This window comes from Schistocerca gregaria, chromosome 4 (genome assembly GCF_023897955.1).
Source record: "Schistocerca gregaria isolate iqSchGreg1 chromosome 4, iqSchGreg1.2, whole genome shotgun sequence".
Taxonomy (NCBI): Eukaryota; Metazoa; Arthropoda; class Insecta; order Orthoptera; family Acrididae; genus Schistocerca; species Schistocerca gregaria.
Window position 1 is genome coordinate 181,207,415 of NC_064923.1, and position 19,418 is coordinate 181,226,832.

At 45.6% G+C, this 19,418-nt stretch overlaps 1 protein-coding gene across 1 annotated transcript in view; it reads left to right on the plus strand.

Annotated features, from left to right (window-relative positions):
• LOC126268175 (opioid-binding protein/cell adhesion molecule homolog) overlaps positions 1–19,418 on the plus strand; it is a 2,429,635-nt gene that overhangs the window by 2,202,392 nt on the left and 207,825 nt on the right. Inside the window, exon 4 of the mRNA XM_049973770.1 lies at positions 2,252–2,410. Coding sequence (XP_049829727.1) covers positions 2,252–2,410 — 159 coding nt within the window. The remainder of the gene's footprint in view (positions 1–2,251; positions 2,411–19,418) is intronic.

A 19,418-nucleotide genomic window follows, 5' to 3' on the forward strand; every position in this document is an offset into this window, starting at 1 on the left:
TCCCTGATGAACTGTGGTATCGCGTTTAAGCTGTACCTGTACACGCATCCGAGCTCTGTTTGACTCAGTACCCAGGCCGTTATTACAGCCAGAGGTGATTGTTCTAGGTACTGATTTCTCTGGATCTATGCACCCAAATTGCTTGAAAATGTAATCAGATGTCAGTTCTAGTATAATATATTTGTCCAATGAATATCCGTTTATCATCTGCATTTCTTCTTGGTGTAGCAGTTTTAACGGTCAGTAGTGTAAAAAGTGTCTGAGACATATAGAAACAATTTAATTTCTCAGAAGTAATGTTGGTGAACTTTTCCTGTTCTGGAAACCATGGTCTCAATTACTCTCTCGTAATGCTCTCGCCTTCCATACACTCTCAACATGAATTCCATATTCATTACATCAAGGGCAACAGTGACCACGCGCCTTCTCTCTTCCGTTGCTGCCGCTGACTGACTGTCGGCAACTTCCCCTTCCTCCAGGCTGCGACCTTCAGAACTTCCACGCTGACGTCCCCTTCAGCAAGGTGTCTCCAGATGTGTTTCATGCTCTGAGCACGTTAACACGACAAAAGGATTCACAGTGGCAACCTATGTACACTACTGGCTATTAAAATTGCTACACCAAGAAGAAATGCAGATGATAAACGGGTATTCATTGGACAAATATATTATACTAGAACCTATATGTGATTACATTTTCACGCAATTTGGGTAAATAGATCCTGAGAAATCATTACCCACAATAACCACCTCTGGCCGTAATATGCCTGGGCATTGAGTCAAACAGGGCTTGGATGGCGTGTACAGGTACAGCTGCCCATGCAGCTTCAACACGATACCACAGTTCGTCAAGAGTAGGACTGGCGTATTGTGACGGGCCAGTTGCTCGGCCACCATTGACCAGACTTTTTAAATTGGTGAAAGATCTAGAGAATTTGCTGGCCAGGGCAGCAGTCGAACATTTTCTCTATCCAGAAAGGCCCGTACAGGACCTGCAACATGCGGTCGTGCATTATCCTGCATTATCCTGCTGAAATGTAGGGTTTTGGAGGGTTCGAATAAAGGGTAGAGCCACGTGCCGTAAAACATCCACTATTCAAAGTGCCGTCAATGCAAACAAGAGGTGACCGAGACGTTTAACCAATGGCACCCCATACCATCACGCCACGTGATACGCCTGTATGGCAATGACGAATACACGCTTCCTATGTGCGTTCACCGCTATGTCGCCAAACACGGATGTGACCATCATGATGCTGTAAACAGAATCTGGATTCATCCGAAAAAATGACGTTTTGCCATTCGTGCATCCAGGTTCGTCCTTGAGTACACCATCGCAGGTGCTCCAGTCTGTGATGCAGCGTCAAGGGTAACCGCAGCCATGGCCTCCGAGCTGATAGCCCATGCTGCTGCAAACGTCGTCGAGCTGATCGCGCAGATGGTTGTTGTCCTGCAAACGTCCCCATGTGTTGACTCAGTGACCGAGACGTAGCTGCACGATCCGTTACACCCATGCGGATAAGACGCCTGTCATCTCGACTGCTATTGATACGACGCCGTTGGGATCCAGCATGGCGTTCCGTATTACCCTCCTGAACCCACCGATTTGATATTCTGCTAACAGTCATTGGATCTCGACCAACGGGAGCAGCAATGTCGCGATACGATAAACCGCAATCGCGATAGGCCACAATAAGAACTTTATCAAAGTCGGAAACGTGATGGTACGCATTTCTGCTCCTTACACGAGGCATCACAACAACGTTTCACCAGTCAACGCCGGTCAACTGCTGTTCGTGTATGAGAAATCGGTTGGAAACTTTCCTACTGTGAGGACGTTGTAGGTGTCGTCACCGGCGCCAACCTTGTGTGAATGCTCTGAAAAGCTAATCATTTGCAAATCACAGCATCTTCTTCCGTCGGTTAGATTTGGTGTCTGTAGCAAGTCACCTTCGTGGTGTAGCAATTTTAATGACCAGTAGTGTGTATACTCTGATGACCACAATGTTTTTTCGTAGCACTTTTATTACCAAAAAATGAACTCGACGACCTATTCAGATATTAGTTTACATTTTAACAGTTAACCAATGTCAGTTAATAGAAATATGAGGTGACATCTGAGCTGTCCAAGAGTATTGTAACGTTGCGTATTATGGGCCCAGTTCTTATCTCTGTTGTTCTCTGTGTGACCAGAGCTAGAGCTTACCTTGGAGTGTGATGGAAGACGCCCGCCCTGTTTTTCGGTGTTGCAGTGCCGCCGGACATCCTGGACTACCCGACGAGCACGGACATGGTGGTGCGCGAGGGCACCAACGTGACGCTGCGATGCGCCGCCACCGGCTCCCCACAGCCCACCATCACGTGGCGGCGCGAGGGCGGCGAACCCATCCCCATGGCCAACGGCCAGGAGTGTAGGTAACTTGTACCTGTCTCGTCCGTAGCCCGGCACTGCCGCGTAGCGAGTAGCCTGACTGATCGCTGAACGTACGCTGCCGCAAAAAAGAAAAAAAAATACAGCACCCTCAAGGGCTGGGTAGTTCATTATTGTAGGAATACATGATAACAAATACAAACACACGTCTCAAAGTGAAGGGTGCCCAAGCAGTTTCATTAATACACAGTGTAACCTCCTCTGGCGGCAAAACAGCCATATACTCTCGCATGCAAACGGTTGTAAAGGTGCTGAATGGCGTCTTGCGACAGATTATATGAAGCATCTTCCGACTTTCGTTGCCTGGATTTCGGCAACGGTTTTTGTAGACCATGGAAAACGAGTAGGTTTCTGTTTCATCATGTCCCACACAGGCTCAACTGGCGAGTGATCTGGTTATCTTGCTAGCAAGGGCACTCAAGCACTACAAAGAGCACGTCGCGTCATAGCAACAATATATGGACATGTCACTAGCGCAGCAATTACAGCGTCTGCAGTGTAGCAGGCAATAGGTGCTTCACACTGCAGAAAACCCAAATGTGACTGTCTGCTGCAACCTACCTACACCCCCCCCCCCCCACCACCACTCATCATTAGACCTGGGGCGGCACCTTCGTGTCGTGGGCGAACGCAATCTGGAATACCCATCTCATCAGTTCTTATGTCCGGCACTTGTACATAGACAAAACCTAATCTCATCACTGAAGACAACAGGGCGCCATGCCACCATTTCATGACACCTGACTAACTATGCCGGTAATGTCATGGTGCCAGTGGCAACCTGGGCAAAGGCACACGTGACCTTAATCCTGCCCGGTGTTTCTTGATGACACACCAGATGCAACATATGACCTTATTTCGTCCCTGGATGATGTCCGGTCGACTACCTCTGCTCGCACAATGCGTCGATCTTAACGTACATTTGTACTACTTGGACGCCAGTGGACGACCGTCTTCAGGTGTGGGAATGTTCCACAGACCACTACTGAAAGTAGCGACACATAACCGGTACATTGCGCCCATTATACGCAGCAAACAGTTGGTACATCCATTCACCTTCCCACAGACGCACAATGCGATTGAGATGATATCCCTTTAAATCAATACTTATTTGTCAGTGAGACATGTTTGTTCCGTAGCGGTAAAAGTGCGAACACTTTTCACTTATAAACTCAGCACAGTCACTATCTGGACGGTCAGAACACAGAGGCCTTCCGAGCACCGTCTGATCGCCGATGACCGTGTCAAATGAATCACTAACATTGCAACCTACCACTGTGAATTTATTATACCCTGCTGCCACTCAACTCAGTCCTTGACGGTGTTTTATATTTTTCCGGCCGTGTACATCTGACATGGGAAATATCCCCACCAAAACGCAATAAAAATGTAGTATGCTCACTGTTTGATATATACAGGGTGAGCACAAAGTCTTGCCCTGATTATAACAATTTATTACAGAATAACCATTTGACGTAATAATTTACATTTGATGCGGTTACATAGGTTAGTGTTACTAGTTTTTTTTAAGATATCTTACGTTAGTAAATCTTAACGTGTGCTCCCTCGGTTGGTCGGAGAATGTCGAGGCGGTATTCCAGTTCCCGCCACGTGTTTCATAACGTGTGTTCTGGCACAGTAACCACAGCAGCTTGTATCCTAGGCTTTAGTTCGTCGACATCAGCTACTGGTGTGACCAAGACTCTGTCCTTGATGTGGCGTAATGTCTGGAGAGCGAGGTGGCCAGGGTGTTGGACCGTTCCTGCCAATCCACCGATTCGGACATTACTACGCTCTCCAGACATTACGCCCCTTGACCTTTTTTTCTGGGGCTACATTAAGGACAGAAAGGACGGAAAAAATGTGTAATGAAAATTAACACAAATAAAACAAAAGTATTGGCACTAGGAGGAAATAAGGAAATAAAAATTATGCTGAATGGAGAAATACTAGAACAGGTGCAAAATTTTAAGTATCTTGGAAGCAGGACAGACACCAACTGGAAATGCATCACAGAAATTAAAACAAGGATAGCAGTGGCAAAAGAGGCGTTTTATAAGAACAGGAGAATTTTCAGCAGCGGTGTGGACAGAGAACTCAGGAAGAGACCCATAAAGTGTCTTGTATGGAGTGTTCTTCTATATGGCGCTGAAACTTGGACTATGAGGAAAAAAGACACAGAAAGGCTGGAGACTTTTGATATCTGGACATGGCGGACGATGGAAAGAATAACTTGGATGGACAGAGTAAAAGATGAAGAGATAGTGACAGGACTTTGAGAGAAAAAACAGTTACTAGATGTAATAAAGAGAAGAAAAAGAAATTGGATTGGGCATATATTAAGAAAGAATGACGGACTGATAAAAACAGTTTTAGAAGGTTGTGTAGAAGGGAAAAGGAAGAGAGGAAGGAAGAGATTCCAGATACTGGATGACATGATGGACGATACAACATACAGCAGCCTTAAGAAGGAAGCAATGAATCGCAGAAAATGGAGAGGCAAAGGACCTGCTAATATAGCAGATAACTGATGATGATAATGATCAAGGACAGAGTCTTCGTCACACCAGTTGCTGACGTCGACGAACTGAGAGCTATGAAACAAGCTTCTGTGGGTACTGTGACAGAACATATGTTACGAAACACCTGGCGGGAACTGGAATACCACCTCGACATCCTCAGAGACGCCAAGAGAACACACGTTGATGTTTACTAACGTAAGTGGTCTTAAAAAAACTAGTAACACAAACCTGTGTAACGGGATCAAATGTAACTTATTATGTCGAACGGTTGTTCTGTTATAAATTGTTATAATCAGGGCAAGACTTCGTGCTCACCCTATATATAGCGGGTGATCAAAAAGTCAGTATAAATTTGAAAACTGAATAAATCACGGAATAATGTAGATAGAGAGGTACAAATTGACACACATGCTTGGAATGACATGGGGTTTCATTAGAGCCAAAAAACTACAAACATTAAAAAAATGTCCTAGAGATGGCTCTTCATCTGATCAGAATATCAATAATTAGCATAACAAAGTAAGACTAAGCAAAGATGTTCTTTACAGAAAATGCTCAATATGTCCACCATCATTCCTCAAAAATAGCTGTAGTCGAGGAATAATGTTCTGAACAGCACTGTACAGCATGTCCGGAGTTACGGTGAGGCATTAGCGTCGGATGTTGTCTTTCAGCATCCCTAGAGATGTCGATCGATCACAATACACTTGCGAGTTCAGGTAACCCCAAAGCCAATAGTCGCAAGGGCTGAGGTCTGACACCTAGGAGGCCAAGCATGACGAAAATGGCGGCTGAGCACACGATCATCACCAAATGACGCGTGCAAGAGATCTTTCACATGTCTAGCAATACTTTGTTGTTTTTTTTGTTCTAATAAAACCCCATGTCATTCCAAGCATGTGTGTCAATTTTTACCTCTCTATCTACATAATTCCGTGGTTTATTAAGTTTTCAAATTTATACTGACTTATTGATCACCCGGTATATATGAAGAAGCTTCAAATGTTGCTTTGTTAATTGTTCAGTCTATTACATCCTGTTGTATTACATTACTTCATTGTAACTCTACATTCGCACTACGGTGATCAATAAGACAACAATGTACGACAGTAAGGCAACGCCTACGAGGGCTATTTAGAAAGCAAGACACGATAGGTGTTGAAATGGAAACGGCAGGGAAATTCCAATGAAGCTTTGCACAGATGTGTTGGGCAGGGTCTCTAGTATGTCCGTCGATCGTGTCACGTTTACTTCTCAGTTCTGAGCACATAGTGAACGCGTAAAGATGTGTAGAACAATAGTGTCTCCCACCAAGTATGGGCTCCCGCTGCGAGGTTTCCCTGATTTCATGCAGCAACACATACCGCAGGCACTACATGTCATGCATTTCCTTCTTCATGACAACTGTCGACCGCACGCAGCAGGACCAGTGGAAGTGTTTGGTCACCCACCGCTCAGCCCGGACTTGTCTGCCTCCGATGTTCATCTCTGCTCACGTGAACCGCTGGCTGCGAAGACAACATTTTGGCACAGACAACGAACTGTAGACCAGCGTACTGAAGTGGTGCAAAGCACAGGCAACTGCCTCCTATGACGACGGCATCGGAAAGTTGGGACAACGCTACGACAGATTTCTAAGTAGGAACGGCGACTATGTAGAGAAATAGCTGTAAGGTGTTGCAAATAAAACATTTTTGATTTTTACTCTGCTTTCCATTTCGCGACCGATCGGACCTTACTTTCTGAATAGCCCTCGTATATTGGGTAATACAGGGTGAAAACTATTTAAACCGACAAACTCTGGGAGGTTGCATGGGACATAAAAAAATTATTTTTCCCTAATGTCATTTTTTTCTTATGAGGATTATTTAAACCGGTGGAGGCCGTATTACGTTCTTCAGTTGTTAGAGGCCGTATTACGATCTTCAGTTGTTACAGGGCGTATTACGCTCTTCAGTTGTAGGCAACTACTGTCCACCAATGTAGTAGTGGATTTTTTTTTTTTTTTTTTGCTAATGGAGCGATACACCTGCAGAGGGTACACTTATATGGTTGGTGCGTACTGCGTAGCGCACCAGGACGGACGAGCTGCACAGCGGGTTTATCAACAACAATATCCTAATCACCATATCCCGGTTCATACGACCTTTGCTGCTGTGTACCAACGTCTGCGTGAGACCGGGTCATTTAGCAGATTACCTAGATAGGAACGCCATCGCACGGTAAGAACGCTGCAATTTGAAGAAGCTGTCTTGCAGCATGTGGAGCGACATCCGTCAATCAGCACTCGTGCAATTGCACGTAACATGGGGAAGAATCAGACGAATGTAAGAATAGTCTTTCGAGAGCAGTTGTTACGTCCATTTCACTTACAGTGTCTCCACAACCTGGAACCAGTTGATCATCCACCCTGAGCACAGTTCCTCTACCGGTTTAAATACTTGCCATAGGAAAAAATGACATTAGGGAAAAATATTTGTTTTGATGTCCCCTACAACCTCCCAGAGTTTGGCGGTTTAAATACTTTTCACTCTGTATAACCCAGTAAATACGATTGTGTGAGTTAACATATACCATTTTAAGTAACTCTTTACCTTTCTGCCAAGTAATTCCTCGCCTATCACTTTTGTAAGTCTGCTGGTCTTAAATAGCTGTTACGAGTTATTGTTTCTTCGAGGAATTGTGCTTTTGTAACCTTTCCATTCGCTAACGTTCAAACATGGACTGTGCGGAGTTTTACAAACAAATGGCAGTCAGGGGTCCCATTGTGGAACTGTTTGCTCATTTGAAAATTACTTTTATTTGGTGTTAACCTTCCAGTTGAAGTACTTCCCTTGTGAGTCGGACGCAAATAGGAACCGTAACTGATACAAATTCAGACTAGTGGAGCGACTTTCTGTCATCCGTATGGGATGAGCATGTGGGCGGCAAACTAGACATTCACACTATTTATACACTCCTGGAAATGGAAAAAAGAACACATTGACACCGGTGTGTCAGACCCACCATACTTGCTCCGGACACTGCGAGAGGGCTGTACAAGCAATGATCACACGCACGGCACAGCGGACACACCAGGAACCGCGGTGTTGGCCGTCGAATGGCGCTAGCTGCGCAGCATTTGTGCACCGCCGCCGTCAGTGTCAGTTTGCCGCGGCATACGGAGCTCCATCGCAGTCTTTAACACTGGTAGCATGCCACGACAGCGTGGACGTGAACTGTATGTGCAGTTGACGGACTTTGAGCGAGGGCGTATAGTGGGCATGCGGGAGGCCGGGTGGACGTACCGCCGAATTGCTCAACACGTGGGGCGTGAGGTCTCCACAGTACATCGATGTTGTCGCCAGTGGTCGGCGGAAGGTGCACGTGCCCGTCGACCTGGGACCGGACCGCAGCGACACACGGATGCACGCCAAGACCGTAGGATCCTACGCAGTGCCGTAGGGGACCGCACCGCCACTTCCCAGCAAATTAGGGACACTGTTGCTCCTGGGGTATCGGCGAGGACCATTCGCAACCGTCTCCATGAAGCTGGGCTACGGTCCCGCACACCGTTAGGCCGTCTTCCGCTCACGCCCCAACATCGTGCAGCCCGCCTCCAGTGGTGACGCGACAGGCGTGAATGGAGGGACGAATGGAGACGTGTCGTCTTCAGCGATGAGAGTCGCTTCTGCCTTGGTGCCAATGATGGTCGTATGCGTGTTTGGCGCCGTGCAGGTGAGCGCCACAATCAGGACTGCATACGACCGAGGCACACAGGGCCAACACCCGGCATCATGGTGTGGGGAGCGATCTCCTACACTGGCCGTACACCTCTGGTGATCGTCGAGGGGACACTGAATAGTGCACGGTACATCCAAACCGTCATCGAACCCATCGTTCTACCATTCCTAGACCGGCAAGGGAACTTGCTGTTCCAACAGGACAATGCACGTCCGCATGTATCCCGTGCCACCCAACGTGCTCTAGAAGGTGTAAGTCAACTACCCTGGCCAGCAAGATCTCCAGATCTGTCCGCCATTGAGCATGTTTGGGACTGGATGAAGCGTCGTCTCAGCGGTATGCACGTCCAGCACGAACGCTGGTCCAACTGAGGCGCCACGTGTAAATGGCATGGCAAGCCGTTCCACAGGACTACATCTAGCATCTCTACGATCGTCTCCATGGGAGAATAGCAGCCTGCATTGCTGCGAAAGGTGGATATACACTGTACTAGTGGCGACATTGTGCATGCTCTGTTGCCTGTGTCTATGTGCCTGTGGTTCTGTCAGTGTGATCATGTGATGTATCTGACCCCAGGAATGTGTCAATAAAGTTTCCCCTTCCTGGGACAATGAATTCACGGTGTTCTTATTTCAATTTCCAGGAGTGTATTTTAATGTTTATTATGCACAGTCCGCCTTAGGCAATAGTGTAAATTGTAAACTCGATAAAAATTTTACGGTTTTGGACATTGTTGTTATTCAGCAGCCGTACGCTAGTTTCAATATAAGATTAAACATCCTACCGGTTGCACATAAACGTACATTGACCTAGGTTTCGACACATACTAGGGATGCCTTCATCAAAATAAACTGTGTTTAGTTTTACTTTTTAATTAAACATAGCTGCTCCACATTTAGACTATTGTTTTTTAGCAATGTAATTTTTCGATTTAGCAACTGTTCGTTCTGGTGAAGACACCCCTAGTAGGTGTCGAAACGTAGGACAATGTACCTAACGTTTTGTGTGACCGGTTGGCTACTTAATCTTATATTGAAAGTTTGTAGAAATTCATCAACTCTTGACATACACTGAACACCAAACAAAATGAAAATGTGTACAGCATAATACTATACGCAAACATAACTGTCGTAGGAGGAAGGCGCCAAGTAATGATTAACCAACAAAAAACGCGCTTACAATTGACATCTAAGTCGTAAGAATTTGTAGAACAACCACCGTATGGGTCAGCTCTTTATACTTTTATATTAAACCAAACAAATGTGAAGCTGAGCATAATACTTGATCCAAACTAGAAATAAAATAAAAATTCTCTCCTATCAAACTCAAACAGTGACTAAGTTACGTTTCATCAAGTCTGAAGAGAGAAGAAATTCCAAATCTCAGTCAACTGTTAGTCTCCGCCGGCCTGAGCATGAAATCTACCTTACAAAACCATCCATGCTGTAGAAAACGAACCCAGGAGTGTGCACGATGTCATCACTACAAAATATGACACACACATCGCGTCGGCTAACAATCACAAGTTCGTAGTTAGAAATGGTCTGCTGGATGTTTACTCCTTGGTTGTAGGCTACCTCGTCAGCGTGAATCAATCCAAGTCCAGGAGATGGTCAATCTGCCGATCAACGACGTTTGGCGTTCTTCCTTGGATCTCTCCATATCTGGCTCTCCGAGCCCCTCAATTGTAACAGACGTGACTAGAGTACAGTCACTATCGAACTCTTGACTATCGCTTCAAAGTGTCTAATGTCTCTGCCATAGCTCCAAGAACCTGTTTGATAAGGTGACTGGTTGTCTTAGTGGTAATACGAAGAGTCGGAAGCTGGTATCCTTTTCTCCTCCAGGAGACATGCCAGCCCTTCCAGATAATTCGATAAGTGCAGTGCTGTGGATGTAGTCACATACTAAGAAAACTGACTCATGTGAGCCAACCTGGTGTTAGGCATGATAACGTTAATTCTTTGCTACTTGGTGGACCTTCTCGGACACTTAAGGGAAGAAATAAACCTAATGCTTATTTGGACATTATTCTATACCACCATTTGAATATAACCTTCCTGCTGCAATCTTTCTTTCGCCTGCGAAATTTTAAGAGTGATATTCAGATTAGAATTCATCCTTCACTGATTGTGTTCGACCTGTAATAATGACGCTATACGTACTGTTATCTAAATGTGTTCGCTGTACGCCAATTACTGTACGCCAATTACTCGTATACATTGTGCCAGGTTGTTTAACCACTGTATTCAAGATCTATGGTCACATGGGCTGTTGCAATGATGACAGGTGGTTCAGTATTGACATGTCATTTGTGTCACGCCTTTCTATGTTTCTGAACAGTTTAGTCCGAACAGTGTCACTTTGGCCCTTTTTTTCCCTGGACTTTGGCGATGTCTTATTTTACTAACATTAACCAACAAATAGTGTTTAGAGAAGATATACTGATTTCCCTTATTATTTTGTGCATGCTTCTGATTAGATGCCACTATGGTTATAGTTAAGAGAGATACTGTAGTTAATAGTTTAACAGCAGTCGATACAGTCATTCATTACCGCAATCCACTTCACGAATTCTTCCCAGGCATAAATAAAACTTGTGGCGTCTGGTGTCAATAAACAATCGTCCAAAAGTTTCTGAACAGTATTACTCAAAATAATAAAACACACTGATCATGCCATAAAACAGAAGGGGAAGAAGTGTATCGTTAACTAGTGGGCATACTGGCCTTCCCAAGCTAGCTAGAGTTTCAATTTGGCTAGATGGATATTATGCCTACTGATTAATGGCGTCCTTCTGCGTGATAGAGTCATTATGTGCATGACATTACTCGACTTGTATGGTTGCCACTTCAATATGGGATAAGCTCTCGAATCCAGGTGATGGAATAAAAGAACGGCTAACATTTGGCGATTATTATATTTACCTGAATTTTAATGCGTGATCGTGCAGTGTAGCTTTTGAAACACATATTCTTTCCTGTCTCTACTGTGAGTAATAGAAGCAGCACTGTATCTCTTACATACTTAGCTCATAATAACAGACCAATAGCGCGACGTATGAGTTGCTGAAACGCGTAAGCTGAAAAGATTTTTATCCTACACTTGGGATGAGAGACGAAATTATAACTCACGGGGTATCTTTTTACAGCCTCGATAACTGTTTTATAAGGGGCGTTAGAAAAGAAACGAGCCGGAGGCATAATTACAGGAACCAGTACCCGTGTGTTAGATGTATTGTCCCTGGCTGTTGAAACACTTGTCCCACTGTGACACAAGGCAGTGGATGACTGTCTCATAAAATTCCCGGGACTAGGATGTTAACCAGTTCCGAACCTATAGCTGGACTTCACAAAAGTTCGCACCATCAAGATCGAAGAATTGGGAATTAAAAACCGCACAGGATGTAGAGTTTGCTTAACGAATGCATATATACTCAAGCGCCAAAGAAACTGGTATAGACATACGTATCCAAATACGGAGATACGCAAACAGGCAGAATACGGCACTGCGGTCCCCAACGCCTATACCAGACAAGTGTCTGGCGCAGTTGTCAGACTGGTTACTGCTGCTACAGTGGCAGGTTATCAAGATGTAAGTGAGTTTGAACGTGATGTTACAGTCGACATACGAGCGATGGCACACAGCATGCCCGAAGTAGGGGTAAAGGGGTTTTCCCATACGACCATTTCACGAGTCTACCGTGATTATCAAGAGTCCTGTACAACATCAAACCTCCGACATCGCTGTAGCCGGAAAAAGATCTTGCAAAAACGACGAATGAAGAGCACTGTTCAACGTGACAGAATTGCAACCCTTCCGCAAATTGTTGTAGATTTCAATGCGTGCGAACACATGATGGCTGCACGACACAAAGCTTTACGCCTCGCCTGGGCCCGCCAGCACCGACAACGGACTGTTGATGACTAGAGACATGTAGCCTGGTCCGACGAGTTTCGTTTCAAATTGTATCGAGTGGATGGACTTGTACGAATATGAAGACAACCTCATGAATGCATGGACCCTGCATGTCAGCAGGGGACTGTACAAACTGGTAGAGGCTCTGTAATGGTGTGGGGCGTGAGCAGTAGCAGTGATATGGGGTCCCTGATACCTGACAGGTGACACGTTTGTAAGCATCCCGTCTGATCATCTGTATGCATTCGTGTCCATTGTGCATTCTGACAAACTTGGGCAATTCCAGCAGGACAGTGCGACAACCCACACGTCCAGAATTGCTGCAGGGTGGCTCCAGGGACACTCTTACGAGTTTAAACACGTCCGTTGGCCACCAAACGCCCCAGACCTTAACATCACTGAGCATATCAGGGATGCCTTGCAACATGCTGTTCAGAAGAAGTCTCCACCTCCTCCTACTCTTGCGGATTCATAGACAGCCGTGCTACGACTTCTCTCCAGCACTTTTTCAGGCATTTGTCGAGTCCATGCCACGTAGTATTGCGGCAATTCTGCGTGCTCACGGGGGTCGTACGCGATATTAGGCAAGTGTACCAGTTCTTTTGGGTCTTCAGTTTAGAATCATGTTAGGTGATGAGAACGGATGAATGTGATTGCTTACAACCGGGTGCTAAACAGTCTGTTTGGAGCTTATTGTGAAACTGGCTAACCCTTAAGGCAAGGCCAGTCACGGCATGCCATACTTCACGCGGGCAAGGTGTGCGGGCTGCGCGCCGGCCACGTCTCGGCCCCTCTTCCTACCCGCAAGTACTCGGTACAAATGGTTCAAATGGCTCTGAGCACGACGGGACTTAATTTCTGAGGTCATCAGTCCCCTAGCACTTAGAACTACTTAACCTAACTAACCTAAGGACATCACACACATCCATGCCCGAGGCAGGATTCGAACCTGCGACAGTAGCGTTCTCGCGGTTCTAGATTGTAGCGCCTAGAACCGCTCGGCCACTCCGGCCGGCTACTCGGTACAGCGCGACATTTCATTTAGTACTGTGGTGTGGTGTTTTTCTGTCAGCACAGTTCTCTTCATTTCGGCCGAATTGTGCAATCAGCGCTATTTATCCTTGGACGGTTGTTCGTGGTATGAAGGACTACGACAGGTTCAGTCGATGCTTGCTCAAAAAGGGGCAGTCTAACAATCTATCGTCCCAAGCATTTAAAAATGTATGGGAATGACAAAAGAAAAGGATGTGAATTCTCGGTGTCTGTTATGCAGTTGCATCAGCGATGGGTACTGTAAATTTGGTATGAAACGATAATACAGTATCATGTAGAAGGAATTTAAAGGTTCCGTTGACATTGAAAGAGGAAAAAATTACAACAATCGACTTATGGGGATCATCTTTCAGTACATCAAGAATTCTTATTTCTAAATACTCAGGCACGCAACACATGAGGAGTTGGTGGTATGAATAGAAAAAAATTATGAAGTCGCATCCATTATTCCACTCTCATTTGCAACAGTTTTCGATGGAACTGAACGAAGAGTATGAAGCCTTTACATATTACTGAAAATTACGTTGTTAAATCATGGCCATAACGATTTTTCGGTTTAAAACTCGCTACTGGTGAGTTTACGAAAGGAAAAGGAGTTCAGGGACGAAAATTAGAACATCCAGAATGGATTACTGAGCTCATATTTTAAGTGCTCTGGAGTGCAACTTCTCTGTGATTCTATGGGGTTGCGTTAAAAAGTCTCATAATAGAAGTAACACATTCTGAGAGACGCAGTCTATTGCCCTAAGCTCACTGTCGTAAAAGAAAACACGAGGTTCGAAGAGTTCGTTGTGGCCTAGTTTTCTAAAGATTTTGAGGACGCTGTCAATCTTATGTATGTTTTCGAGACTGTTTGCCGTTTCAGCCGAATACAGATGTAACTTACTGAGCTGCAACGTAAATCCAGTTTTAATGACAAATCTTTTCACGCTAAAACTGTACAGGCCGTCAACAACGCTTTCCTTAGAATTTCCACGTCTCCATAATGAGACTGCAACTGTGCTATAATATTTTGATCGACGTATTTGTGTGAAAAACCATTCTTCGATTGCGAAACTAAACATCACGATTATATGGGAACTTGAGTGGGAAAAATCTGTGAAATTTTCTACCTCTGTCCGTATGCCGTCAGTTTGTACCAGATTAAAATTATATCACGTTTTCACCGCCAAGAAAAGTTTAATAATATTGAATATTTGTCTCGTTTGTGAGTTATTTTATTAAGGAATGTGAAATATAAAAACAAATTGTATAAAGTTTAAATGCTCACAGTTTCTCTCTCTTCCCTCCCCTCACGCTCAGGCTGCGCGGTGTGGCGGTCGGGGAAATAGTATGTAGCGAGACTGAGTGCTTTGGCACACGAGTCTGGCCACGGTCCGCATGCTATCTTGGCCGCCCCTGCTTTAAGGCGTAGCTGCAGATACTGCGATAAACACCCAGAGGCTGAAATTGTCCACTGGTCCCGGGTGGAATCAACTGCAATGTCACACACTTCTCAAGATGCATAGTTTGCTCTACATTAGTACGATTTTTATAACCAGACCAGCATCAAGTAAAAGTAAGTTATTTTCACCAGAAATTGGCCAGAAGCTGTGTTGATATCATAGTTCTAGTTATTTTACACCAATTTCCCACTCTTGCTCGCTGTGACGTAAATATCTTCTACTCGCCTTGCAAGGTCACTCATACGAAAAAGAATCGTAGGGGGCAGAGCGCCTCCAACTTTTCACAGCACTTACCATCTATATTAACAGTCAGCATAATTCTATACAAATGTGGTAAGGCACTGATGTTAGTTGATCTTGATTCAGCTCTCTTGGTACCCCTAGTACCCAGGACTCATTTCATATCCATTTCCTCTTCAAATCCCGATTTGTCGGAGTTGAAAACAAATTCCTTACTGAACTATGGGATAAATTTGTTTATCTCATTTACAAATTTTCGGGCAGTTTCCTCAGTTTGCTGTACATCATCAAATTGGCGCTTTTCCTGAAATTCCGTTATCTCACGTCTTCCAATTCTGTAGCACTGTTTGAAGCTATGCAACCATCCACTGTTTACCGTGCAATCACTGTAACCTATCTTGCGCACAATGTGATGTGCATAACGTAGTAAGTCACTGTCATGGACAATCTGTATATTGTATCAAGCGTCACTGAAACTCGCAAACACCAGTTTTTGTAGTACCAGCACCTTTTCCTCCCTTGAAAGTCCGTGGTATTTCTTATGCACTTCATGGTCATATTGCTGCGGACGAATCTGTTCGTAATCGTTCTTTTATTATGCTGCTGAGGTCTTCTGTCTACATAGTTCTGGTTAGTACCCATTTCTTGGACAACGATTGTCCCTTATGATGAACTATATGGCTTGACACCTATTTCATATCACTGCCGCTTGTTAAGCACATATTGCCATCATTGTACTCCTCGTGTACATTGTCCGCACTGTCGAGTGTATATGACACCACACATTCTACTGATTCCTGTGGAATCTTGCAGAAAAGCTAATATTTCATCTGCCACTTCTTTTCATTCTGGGAAATTCCTCTTGTTCCTGCGCATGTATCCCGACATCAATATGGGATATGATCACCATGCACACGTACATAGGCCGCACAACGGGTTGGCAACTCTGGTTCAGGTGGTCGATCAGCTGCTGGGGTATAGCTTCCCATTCTTGCATCAGTGCCTGTCGGAGTTACTGCAGTGTCGTAGCGATTTGAAGACGTGCAGCGAGAGCATCCCAGACGTGCTTGATGGGGTTTAGGTCTGGAGAACAGTCAGGCCATTCCATTCGCTCGATATCTTCTGTTTCAAGGTACTCCTCCACGATGGCAGCTCGGTGGGGCCGTGCATTATCATCCATAAGGAGGAAGGTGGAACCCATTGCACCGTTGAAAAGGCGGACATACTGGTGCAAAATGACTCCCAATACACCTAACCTGTTACAGTTCCTCTGTCAAAGACATGCCGGGGTGTATGTGCACCAATCATAATCGTCCCTCACACCATCAAACCAGGGCCTCCGTACAGGTCCGTTTCAAGGACATTGAGGGGTTGGTATCTGGTTCACGCCAGATGAAAACCCAGCGAGAATCACTGTTCATACTATACCTGGAAACGCCCGTGAGCATAACCTGGGACCACTATTCCAATGACCATGTGCTGTGTTCTTGACACCAGGCTTTAAGGGCTCTCCTGTGAGCAGGGGTCAGTGGAATGCACGTTGCAGGTCTCCGGACGAATAAACAACGGCTGTTCAGTCGTCTGTAGACTGTCTGTCTGGAGGCAGATATTCCAGTGGCTGTGGTAAGGTCCCGAGCAAGGCTACCTGCAGTACTGCGTGGCCGTCTGCGGGCACTAATGTTGAAATATCGGCCTTCTTGTGGTGTTGTACACTGTGGACGTGCCGTACTGTAGCGCTTGGACACGTTTCCTGTCTGCTGGAAGCGTTGCAATAATCTTCAGATGACACTTTGTGGGACACGGAGGGCCCGTTCTACGACCTGCTGTGTTTGAACAACCTCCAGGCGCCCTAGTATTCTATCCCTCAGAACGCCATCAATATGTGTTATTTGAGCCATTTTCAACACACAGTCACCATTAGCACGTCTCGTGCGACGACCTCAGGTCAAATGCACAGCATCGCCATCCCTAAGGTGATTTAAACCCGCAAACCACCCACCAGAGCGTTGTTTCACCATGTATCAGCATTATCCTTAATTTATGAGCATGAGTGTAGATGGGCCCCGCCTCGGAGACCGACCGAAGGGCGAGCGCGAAAAAAAAAAGAAAAGAAAGAAAAAAAGTGTTTGTCCGGACAAGTGAAACTTCGAATGACATTATTCTGCACCAACGGTGGCAAAGTACGCGACCGACTCCTACTACGGCCAGGAAACGACTCCCCAAATTCTCTTCCTCTCCGCACCGTAAGAGCGACTGCTTCGCGGCGCCAGAACTCGGCCAACAATCGGAAGTAAACAAAGCTTTCGCCAATTATGGCCTTACAACAAATTCGTCTAGACTCCCACTACCGTACTTTCTCATCCTAGGCTCCAATAACATTCGTTCCCGACGATGACTGCCAACATGTGCTGATGTAACAGTCGAATAGCTTTTCATGGCATACTCCAGCACTCGGGAATCTTCACGGCGACGGGATCCAATGTAATATGATAACTGAGATATTACATGTGGTGCTGTTCTGTCGGCTGTCCCGTGGAGATCGGCTACCATTTCTCTGAAACGTCCCAGACAGTAGCACAGCCACGGCGCCATCTTGGCGCGTTCCTGAGCAAAACATCGGGCTTACGCGAGTAAACTGTCACAACCAGTGAGTTTCCGTCGCCCTGGACCTCGAGACATAAAACGAGAAAGCCGCCAGCCATGGGTCGGCGGGACTCTGTCCGCAATTCCCAACGACCGGATGTCTCCTCATCTCCTGCTACTGAGCGCTCCTCAAAGCCTCAAAGTTCCTGCTCGTCTCTTGCGTGAAATGAACACTATAACAAAATGCATGCACCGTACTCCCGATCAGGTGCATACCGATACATACGCCCGACTACCTACTATGCATGATAGTATAACACGGTAGCGAAATGACATCAGTTTGCATGTACGCAAATTCAGATTTAAGAAATGCAACGTTGGGTGCTTTGATGACTCTTAATAAGTATGTGAATAGCCCACAGGGCCTGCCACCTGGCATGTTGTTGTAGGTATAATGCAATGTTTGCTTTGTTTATCGTTCCCGTTGCTCTGCTTTATGTCAACACTACTAGCACTGTAGCGCTATTGTGAGTTACTCGTCGACTAAGCAGTCCAACTACGCACCTTAACCTCATTCTGTGCTCACCATTGGTTACCTCTAGCCCCGTCCCCTTTTGCCATCAGCAGTCTATATTGTGGTTGCATGGTGGATAATATGTGAGGCGTCGAATGCCGTAAACGTCTTTGGCCTTTTGTGACCTCGCATTCAAGGTGTTCCTTGTAAGTATGGCTTCGAAGTCTATTGTCAGTCAGGCTGGATATAAGGAAGAGGCACTCTAGAGGAGATCGCACTTGCTTTCAGCATGTAGCTGATTTAAAATGTGCATTACTCTTTCTATGTCATCCCCTCAGCCTCAAAAATCCTGTTTTGTCCATCCTTCACCATCAGCAACATGAACCCAACCAGTTTCTCTTCTCAAGTATCCGTCAGCCAATTATATAAACACACTAAAGACATCAAACTCATAAGTCTCGTTAGAATGGTTCAAATGGCTCTAAGCACTATGGGACTTAACATCTGACGTCATTAGTCCCCAAGACGTAGAACTACCTAAACCTTACTAACCTAAGGACATCACACACATCCATGCCCAAGGCGGGATTCGAGCCTGCGACCGTAGCAGCAGCGCGGTTCTGGACTGAAGCGCCTACAACCTCTCGCCCACAACGGCCGGCATGTCTCGTTAGACAATATGCACAAATAGAAAGTCTTTCGAATGAGGAAAAGCTGTAACAGACATGATAACTATTCTCCTCTCATTAATCTATTGTGCAGTGCATTTGACCATGTCCTCACTAGAATGTGTATGAGAGTGTACTAGAAACTAGTAAACTGGAATTCCCTCGGCGAAACGGTCGGAGCGTGGCATGTAAGTAGCGATCCCCACGGCGGCCTGGTCACGAAACAGGCAAGTGGAATTCCTCAGCTGAAGTTCATATGGTAATTCAGCGGTAGGGCGCCAGCTTAGGGAGTCGTAGTAAATTTTACAGCGTCCTAGAGCAC